Source organism: Choloepus didactylus, chromosome X, assembly GCF_015220235.1.
Source record: "Choloepus didactylus isolate mChoDid1 chromosome X, mChoDid1.pri, whole genome shotgun sequence".
In the NCBI taxonomy this organism is placed as follows: Eukaryota; Metazoa; Chordata; class Mammalia; order Pilosa; family Megalonychidae; genus Choloepus; species Choloepus didactylus.
The window spans coordinates 50,258,308-50,268,510 of NC_051334.1; the positions used below are offsets into that span (position 1 = coordinate 50,258,308).

The 10,203-nt window shown below is 47.7% G+C and overlaps 1 protein-coding gene across 1 annotated transcript; it reads left to right on the forward strand.

Annotated features, from left to right (window-relative positions):
• Position 1: 1 nt before the first annotated feature.
• GATA1 (GATA binding protein 1) lies at positions 2 to 3,472 on the forward strand (the record flags this gene model as incomplete). Its single annotated transcript, XM_037820802.1, is given in 6 exon segments — positions 2 to 107; positions 619 to 996; positions 1,094 to 1,239; positions 2,146 to 2,271; positions 2,971 to 3,175; positions 3,178 to 3,472. Coding segments are annotated over 6 exon segments (1,122 nt in total), but the record flags the coding sequence as incomplete, so codon positions are not given.
• Between the last annotated feature and the right edge of the window lie 6,731 nt (positions 3,473 to 10,203).

Sequence of the window (10,203 nt, forward strand, 5' to 3'; positions counted from 1 at the left end):
TGAGAGCTTGGATACAGCAGCCTCCTCCACTGCTCCAAGCACCGCCACTACTGCAGCAGCTGCACTGGCCTACTACTGGGATGCAGAAGCCTACAGACACTCCCCAGGTAACCCCTTTGGATGGCTGTCTTGGTATTGGATGGGTGCTATAGAGGTTGCTGTGGAGAGCCTTAGCTGGGGCAGAATCCCACTAGGTCATCCTGGAAATAGCTTTTCACACCAATGTGCCAACTACTCCACCTGGTGAAGTCCAGTCCCGGGAAATCCAATGCTCTTCAATCTGCCATATTGAGGCAGCCATCTTGACAAGCAATATTGCAAGTAGGTGGTGGCTGCCCTAGTTGTCAAGTGATTCACGGGGCTTCAGATCTCCACAGTCATTCTCAAAGCCTATTTGGAAATGGTTGGAGGTTATTGTAGTTTGTCAGAGTGAGCAGAGGGGTTGGGGTCCAGGAGTCAATGGCTGGAAACTGTTCAGGTAACCTGTGGAAAGGGTGGAAATTTGTCCACCATGTTGGGGCTGCTGAGTACCATTGCACCCAGAAAGGGGAGGGGGGGTGACGTTACACTGATCTCTCCTCTTCTTTCCTCCTTCCTTCCCATATCTGCCCCCCACAGTCTTTCAGGTGTATCCATTGCTCAACTGTATGGAGGGGATCCCAGGGGGGTCACCATATGCTGGCTGGGCCTATGGCAAGACGGGGCTCTACCCTGCCTCAACTGTGTGCCCCACCCGTGAAGAGTCCCCTCGCCAGGCTCCTGAAGATCCGGATGGGAAAGGCAGCACCAGCTTCCTGGATACCTTAAAGACAGAGTGACTGAGTCCAGACCTCTTGACCCTGGGGCCTGCACTGCCTTCATCACTTCCTGTCCCCAGTAGTGCTTATGGGGGTCCTGATTTTTCCAGTACCTTCTTCTTCCCCACCGGGAGCCCCCTCAATCCAGTGACTTATTCTTCCCCCAAGCTGCGTGGAACCCTGCCCCTGCCCCCTTGTGGTGAGGTTCTTGAAAAGGGACGACGGGGGGTGGTGGTGGGGTGGTCCAAGGCAAATTGAGCTGAGCCTGGCTCCTTCCCCCCTGTCCACCCCACCAGAAGCGAGGGAGTGTGTGAACTGTGGAGCAACAGCAACTCCACTGTGGCGGAGGGACAGGACAGGCCACTACCTGTGCAATGCCTGTGGCCTCTATCACAAGATGAACGGGCAGAACAGGCCCCTCATCTGGCCCAAAAAGCTCATGGTAAGACCCCAGGCCCACCTCACTTTCTGTGGGAGCTACTGTTCTCACCCTGTGCCTGAATTCCCTATCCTTGCAGCATAAAGACACCCCTGGTCTCACATTGGGTGCAAATCTGTCCTCACCCTGTACAAAAAACCCATGTCCTCCCATTGTTTAGGAACCCCTGTCCTCAATCTGACAGGAATCCTGTCCCAACACCATACAGAGACCCTTGCCCTCATCCTATACAGGAGAAACTTCCCTTCATCCTGTATAGAAATCCTTGCCCTCTCCCTGAACAGGAATCCCTGTCCTCATCCTATACGGAATTCCTTGTCTTCACCCTGTATAGAAACACCTGTTCTTACCCCAAACAGCAGTTCTGTACAGGAACTCCTACCCTCAATCTCTTGTTACAGGCTTCCAACAGGTTCCCTTGTCCTCAAACCAGACCAGAAACCTTCACCCTCATCCCATACAGCAGTGTTTTCTTCCTTAGCCCCCACCCCACCCATGGGAATCATCCTGAGGCACTTCAAAGAAACCTGAGGCCTGTGGCCCCTCCCCCCGCAGATGTGCTGATCAAATTGATCTGGGGTGCAGCCTGGGTGCCAGGAATTTTTAACTTCCAAGTGATTCCACTGTGCAGCCAAACTTGAGAACCAAGTGACGGTAGCCCCTAATACAATATTAGAAACCCTTAGCCCACACAGAAATCTCTGTCCGCACCCCACACAGAATCTACAGCTATCGTCTTGTAAAGACCCCTGTCCTCACTTGGTGCAGGAACCCCTAATATGATTCTACAGGAACCCCTGCCTTCAGCCTGACCCTTTTCTCTTGTTTCCTCCTGACATACCCTGCGAATCTCCCTGTCCTACTCCTACCTCCCCAGTGCACTCATCTTCACATTTTCTCTTCCCCCAGATTGTCAGCAAATGGGCAGACACCCAGTGCACCAACTGCCAGACAACAACCACAACCCTGTGGCGGAGAAATGCCAGTGGGGACCCTGTGTGCAGTGCCTGTGGCCTCTACTACAAGTTACACCAGGTGAGACCCTGCCTTCCCTGTCCTCACACCATATGGCAACCCATCCTCATGCCATGCTTCCCCTCCTCATTCTGCTCTTGTCCTACCCTGAACCCTCTCGTCTCCTCATAACCCTTCTTCCCTTCTCCTTCCTCCCCTTTCCCCCTTCCCTTCTCTTCCTTCTTTCTCTTCCTCCTCCCCCTTTCTTCTCACTTTTCCTTCCTCCCTCTTTGCTTCCTTTTCTCCCTCCTCTCCTTTACTTTCTCTCCTCTCTTCATCCTCCTATTCTCCTGCTTCCATCTTTCTTCCTCCATCCTCCCTTCTCCATCACCTTCCTCCCTTCCTCCTCCCTCCCTTCATTTCCTTCCTCCTTTCCACTCCCTCCTCTCTTACACCTCCCTTCTGCTCCCTTCTCTCTCCTCCATCTCCCTTCTCCTTCCTCCTTCCCTCTTCCCCACCTCCAGCCATCACCCAACTGCCACTCCCCACCCTAGACCTTGGGCACCTCCTATCAGCCTTGGAGGCTTTCCCAAGCTCAGGGTCTCAGGATCTCAGGATTCCTTAGGCCAATATCTGTGCCACACTGAGGCACAACCCCCTATTTCTTAAACCAATTCCCTATTCATAAAGAAGTGGGGTGAAAGGGGTGACCCTGATAGTGGCAGAGATGGAGGTAAAAGCCTGGAGTTGGAAAAGAGCCCATGACCTCCCTTTTGGCAGGTGAACAGGCCACTGACCATGCGGAAGGATGGTATTCAGACTCAAAACCGCAAGGCGTCCGGAAAAGGGAAAAAGAAACGGGGATCGAGTCTGGGAGGTACAGGAACAGCCGAAGGACCAGCTGGTGGCTTCATGGTGGTGGCTGGGGGCAGTGGTAGTGGGAATTGTGGGGAGATGGCCACAGGCTTGACATTGGGCCCACCCGGTATGCTCATCTCTACCAAGGCCTGGGCCCCATGGTGCTATGAGGCCCTGTCAGCCACCTCATGCCTTTCCCGGGGCCTCTGCTGGGCTCACCCATGGGCGCCTTCCCCACAGGCCCCATGCCTCCCACCACCACTACTGTGGTGGCTCCACTGAGCTCGTGAGCTTGTGAGGGCACAGGGCTTAGCCTCAGGGGGCAAGGGTGGTGACAGCCTGTACAACCCAACCCTTTGGGCCCCAGACACCCCTGGCCTGGACCTTCGAAGCTTTTGTACAATAAAACCACCAAAGTCCTAAAACTGGCAGTGTGAGTCTGCACGTGGTGGAATAAATAGCAGCACTGGGTGTCGTTTGTGATTAGATGACAGTAGTATGGCTGTAGGGTGTGACTGAGGAGACAATCTGTGGGAGGCTGTAGGAGACGCATGTGTGGCGCTTCATGGTCCTGGGTTACAACAGTTGAGTTTAACAGTGTCTGTAAAACCATGGTGGACTGTCCAGGTTGCGTGAAGTGGCTTGTGTATCCACAGGCCATACTGAGAGGCAGTCTGGGGAGTGGATGTTTGCACTGTGCAGTTGTGACTGCAGGGGTGAGGCTGGGTGATGCCATATGACTGTGAGGGGCAGGGTGTAGAGGATTAGGTGTGGGAGTGTGTGTGGGATGGCGTGTGATGAGGAAAGGCGTGGGGTGGTATTCGTGTGTTTGTCTGTGATGCTGCGTGATCTTTGTTTGTTGCTCTGCAGGGCAACAAGGCATTTATTTGGAGTCTTAGAATTGCAATTTGGGGAGCACAGATTCAGATGGCAACCCAAATCATTTTTCCAGGCAAGGGCTTTTAAAGGAAAATAAGATTATGCAAGTTGTTTGTGGTTGGTGGGATATTTGGGGTACTCTAATTGTCCTTCAGGCTACATAGTCAACTGAGTTCTTTAGCTTGTAGTTTTTAATGGTGTCCGGATGTCCTTAGGGTTTTGCCGGGTGATCTTTGAGACAGGGTGGCAGCATATGCACTGGGCACAAGATGTTCGATAAATGTTTTTGGTCTGTTGAACAAGAACTGTCTGGAATGGTGCGGTGGGGACAAAGCAGTGTGACCATGAAGGTCTTGTGTGCCAGGATATCTTTGTGGGTCTCGTAATGTCGATATTTCTGTGAAAGTCTATGCATGTGGGTGTGTGTTTTAGTTTCCTGGGCTGCTTGAGCAAACATCGTGCAATGGGCTGGCTTAAACAATGGGAATTTATTTGCTCACGGTTTTGAGGCTGGGAAAATGTCTAAATCAAGGCATCACCAAAGCGATGCTTTCTCCCTGAAGACTGTGGCATTCTGGGGCTGGCTGCCGGTGAGTGTTGGTCCTGGGCTTTTCTGTCACACAGCAATATACACGGTGGCCTCTCCTGGCCTCTCCCTTCTCTTCCAGGTTCTGTTGACCATCAGTTCTTGGTTCTTGTGGTCTTTTGTTTCTATCTGTCTGAGTTTCATTCTGCTTATAAATAACTCCAGTATTAAGACCCATCCTGACTGAGACGGGTCACACCTTAACTGGAGTAACTTCATCAAAGGGTCCTACTTACAGTGGACTCACAGGAACAGCTTAAGTTTAAGAACATGCTTTTCTGGGGTATATACAGCTCCAAACCACCAGGTCAAGAGTCTCTGAGTGGCTGACGATATGAGCAGATCTATGTATACTTGTTTGTGGAGGTATAAACATATATAATCTCAGTTGGTGTAAGTCAGGGACCCTCTTCCAAGAGACAAAAGACATGTTCAGGGAAGGAAAAGGGAGAAGGGGTGAGGCTGGAATGGTAGCCCTTAAGAAGGGAATGCTGGGCCCTGGAGTTTGCAGTGTGTCTTCATGTTACTCACGTCTTATCTCTCCTGCCCCAGGGCAGCCTGCAGCCTTGTGGGAAATGCTAGAGGATGAGAGCAGGAGCTTAGGAGAATAAAAGAAGCCTTTGGGGGTGATATTTAGACCCTGGGAGGTGAGGAGCTCCCCACAGTGCCAAGACCTTCCCCAACACACATACTCACCTGGGTGAACTGCCCCAACCCAAAATGGAATTTGTTTTTCAAGTGAACAAACACTTACATAGGAGTAGACTTGGAATCAAGTAATGTCCTAAGCCAGGGAGGTTGGGTGGCTTGCCCAGGGCCAGTGGCAAGGGGCAGAGCCAGGCAGTGTGACCCCAGAGCCAGTGTGCTTAGCCACCCCACTACATGGCCTGTCTTCAGAGCAAGTAAGCACCATTTACTGAGGGCTCACTGTGGGTCAGGGAGCAGGCTGGGAGGCCTCAGTCGCTTTAGTTAACATTAACTCCTGAAAAAAAGGACTCTGAAGAAAGTATACTTATCCTCATCTTACTAATGAAAACATAAAGCTCAGAACTGACCACGGGAATTTAAGGAGTGGATTTTGGATGGAATGAGCACCCCCTCCCCCCAAAAAATACAGTGTTGCTCACACTTAATTGAGCTGCTTCTCTTTATGGTTTCTCCTCTAGAGCCCCAGAGATGGGGATTGTGGGGCACATATACTCAGAATATGAAAAGGGGTGGACCATGGCCTGGTCCATATTATGGGAAAGCAGCAGCCTTCAAAAAAAAAAAAAAAAAAAAAAACCCTTCAGCTAGTCTCCATGCTAGACATACTGAGGAGCCCACTTTAGTGTCACAATCCTCAATGTTCATTATGGAAATTGTCCAGAACTACCTGACTCTGTAAAAGCTCCCAGCCTGGCCTCTCCACAAGAATCCCAGCTTTCACACTCCATAGGAGCCCCTGTCCTCATTCGGACAGAAACCCCTCTCGGAACCTTGTGCTGGAAATATGTCTGGCCCTGTACAGAAACTCTTGGCCCCACCCTGTTCAGGAACCCATCTTCATCCAATATAACAACCACTGTCCTAGCCTGGTACAGGAAACCAGCTTCGAAACTTCAAGGGGAAGCCTTTATCTAATTACCAACAAGAGACCCACACCTCACCTTGTACAGGAGGAACCCCTGCTTCACCCACTTAGGAATCTCTGAATTCACACTTCAAGGAGCCTCCACATCACCCTTTAAAGAAATGCCTGTCCCAACCCTCTACAAGAGTCCTTGATCTCTTTATAGAAGTCCTGTCTCGACCTTGGACTGGAATGTCTGTCCTTACATTGTACTGGAGCCCTGCCCTCCAGGTAGCATTTTAGAAACACCTCACTCCAAGACATTCTCATGTACTTGGTCTTGGATGGAACTCTAGCATTGGTACTTTTCTTCTTTCATGAAAATTTGTATTGAGGTACAACAGATATTCAGAAAAGTGCACAAACCATAAGCGAACAGCTCAATGAGTTTACACGGAGTGAACCCAAGCTCCAGAGCAGAACCCAAATCAAGAAGCAAAACATGACTGGTCCCACCAGAAGCCCTCCTCAGGCTCACTTCCAGTCATTCCCCACTCCCCCCAAAGATAACTATTCTGTCTTCCATAGATTTTGCCTGGTTATGAATTTTAAATAAATGGAATCATAGTAGATGCTCTTTTTGTCTAACTTCTGTTGCCCCAGTAGTACTTTTTCATGTTTCCCTGTTGATTTTAATGTGTAGCCAAATCCTGACAATGAACAGGAACTGTAGATTTGACTTCTTTCAAGAATTTCAGCCTTGAATCTTGACAAAAACCTAAGTTCTGAACCACTGACCTGGCTCTCTCTCTACAAAAATCCCTGTCCTTCACCTCTTCAGGTGCCCAGCCCTGAGTATTGCAAGCCTTGCCTTGATACTGTACAGGAACCTCTGACCTCACCCTGCACAATCCTTGACCTCATGCCCTACACTGTCAGGTCTACAGGAACCATGATCCAATTCTCAACATGAACCTCAGTCTTGAACCTGTAGAAAACTCTTTCCTGACACTGTGGCCTCACCTGGTACAGGACCCCCTACCCAGACACTGCTGGGTACCATTTATTGATACTATGTAGGGCTTCCTGTCCTCACACCATGTAGCACTTATCCTCCCCCTATGTTAGATCTACTTCCCTGACCCTCTGCAGGAAGCCTTTCCCTACAATTGTTCAGGAACCTCTGATCTGACTCTGTAGAAAACTTTAACAGAAATCCTTTACTTCCCTCATTTATGGGAACCTCTGATCTGATCCTTTATAGGAACTCCTGACCTTAATCTCTGGAAAGACACTGAACAGGAAGCCCTGATCTGACTCTACATAACAACCTTTACCCTGGCCTTGTCCCAGAAGCCCCACCTTCACCCTGTATAAGAACCACTGTCCTGCCCCAACAGAAGAAACACTCACATGACTCTCTGAAGGAAACAATGTCCTAACTGTATAGGATTTCTGTCCTGACCCTGCCCAAGGCTACCCTCTATGACTCTCAGCAGGGACCTATGCCCTGAGCTGCTACAGAAAACACCACCCTTACTCTCAACAGGAACCTCTGATCTGACTCTTTTCAGAAACCCAAGAAATTAACCAGTACAAAAACACCTACTCTCTATAGGAACCTCTGTTCTGAAATTGTTAAATAACCAATACCCTGAATTTCCATGAACACCTGCACAACCTAGCCCTCAACAGGATCACCTGATCTGGGTCCAGGAACCGAATCCTGACCCTGTACAGAAATACCTGTCCTGAGTATTTTGTGATCCCCTGGCCTGACCTTCTACAGAAAAACACCTTCCTGGCCTCCAAAGGAGCACCTAGCCTTTACCTTTTCAGGAAAAAAAGTGCCTTCATATCCTTCCCTCTCACATTATAATGTCTCCCACCCCCATCTTTTCTACAAACCTGCCTGGCCATGTAATAGTATCATTCTCCTGATCCCAGACAGGAAACACTAACTGAACTCTGTAGAGAAAACTTGACCCCTGCCCAGTAAAAGAACCCCTGTCCCAATACTTTAAAGAGAATTCTCTACAGCAGAGCTGTCCAATAGAAATATAATGAGAGCCACATGTCATTTTAAATGTTCATGCAGCTATGTTAAAAAAGGGAAAAGAAACAGGTGAAATTAATTTTAATGGTGTATTTTACTTTATCCAATATATCCAAATATTACCATTTCAACAAGCAATCAATACAAGGAATTACTGAGATATTTAAACTTTTTGTACTATTTTTTTTTTTTTAAATCTGGTGTGTATTTTACACTTACAGCTCAATTTGGGCCAGCCACATTTCAAGGGCTCATTGGCCACATGTATCTAGTGGCTACCATTCTGGACAGCGGCGCTCTATGGAGTCTATAGAATCCTGCAGCAGACACTGCTGTGGGCTCATCAAAGCCTGTTCCTTTTCTTCCTGAGCCCACTCAATCTTTTCCAACCTCCCTTGCAACCTCTGCCAGATGTGGACATGGGGCTGAGTTCTGACCAATGGAATGTGCACCAAAGTGATATGTACCAGTTCCAGGCCTAGCCCATAAAAACCTCCCAAACAATCCTCCACTCTCCCTTTTCCTTCCCCACCTACCAGCTAAACAGCAAAAACGCCAAGGACCTAGAGGAGAGCACAGCCACAAAAGCGAGGTCTCCTGGTCCACTTATGACCTACTAGCCATTTATTTGTTAAACCCCTGAGATGAGATTCTTGGTTGATTTGTTACAGCAGCTAGCATAATTTATCTCAATGAATAACAATCTCTTGATCTGAATCTGGACATGAACATAAGATCTTACTACCTACATGAACACAAGCTCTGAAACTGTACAGAAAAAACCTGTCCTGACCCTGATCTCTTTGTAGGAACCTGCTGTAATGCAGTCTAAGGAGCTCCATCCTGAACTTGGACAGGATCCCCTAGTCTGGATCTCTCTAGGAACACCTGTCTTGTCCTGTATAGAAACGCCCACTTGATCCAGTAGAGGAACACTGCTATAGAAACTATAGGAACCCCTGTGCTCACCCCTATCCAGAGACATTTGCTTGACCCAGTAGAGGAACACCAGAAGTGACCTGACCCTGTCCATGAGTCCCTTTCTACACAGCTCACACAAAAGGAATACCTCCCCTCATGCAGCCAAGAACCCCTGCCTCCATCCTTTAAAAGAATCCTAGCAAGATCTAGTTGCTTTTTTTCCATTTTTACTTGAAAGAACAAGTGACAAACTAAGGTTATTCATATTCATATTTAGCATTTTCCTGAAAATAAAATGAGCCTGTTACTTCTAGGAAAACAACTGACAATATTTGTTTGCAATTATAAAATTCAAGCTTTCAAGTGAAAATTTAGATTTTTTCATCTACCACCACGAGTTTGAGAGTTTCCAATACTTAAAGGCTTTTTTCCTCTAGATATTGGTGGTGATATTAATAAATGTGATCTTTTGATACTACATTACGAATGTGTCATCATTTGGAAAATGTACATAACTTAGTGAACCAACATTTTCCAAATGACCACTGAAGACCAATGGCTTTTAATTTTAATGTAACTTTCGAGTACAAAAAGTTCATTAATGTGGTTTCAGATTTCACATTTCAAATAATATTTAAACTATTTACCCTTTGTTGAGTTCTGGATAGTATCAAAATTAGTATCCACAAATATTTGTAAAGGTTATTAAAAGTCTACAAATAAAAAAGAGAGAGAGAGAGAATCCTAGTCAGGTAATGAAAACCAAGGACTGACACTGGACAGCAAGGGTTGGAAAACTATGGCTTGCTGGCCAAGGCCAGCCAGCAGCCTGTTTTTACATTTTTAAAGGGATGTGAAAAAGAGAAGAAAATTATGCCGCAGAGACCGCATGCAGCCTAGAAAGCCTAAAATATTTGCCATCTGGCACTTTATCAAAAAAAGTTTGCTGACCCCTGTTCTACAGGAACTTATCTCCTGATTATTCAGAAAAATGAGCCTTGAGCCTTTATAAGACTCCCTACTCCATAACTTTGCAGAGGTCATAACCCCAGAATGTTCCCTAGTGTGTCACTGTATGTGTGTTTCTTTGGTGTATGTGGAAGTTTAAAGGTCTTAAGTCTGTGACCCTCTTCCACTTGGACAAAAGATATATTCAGGCAG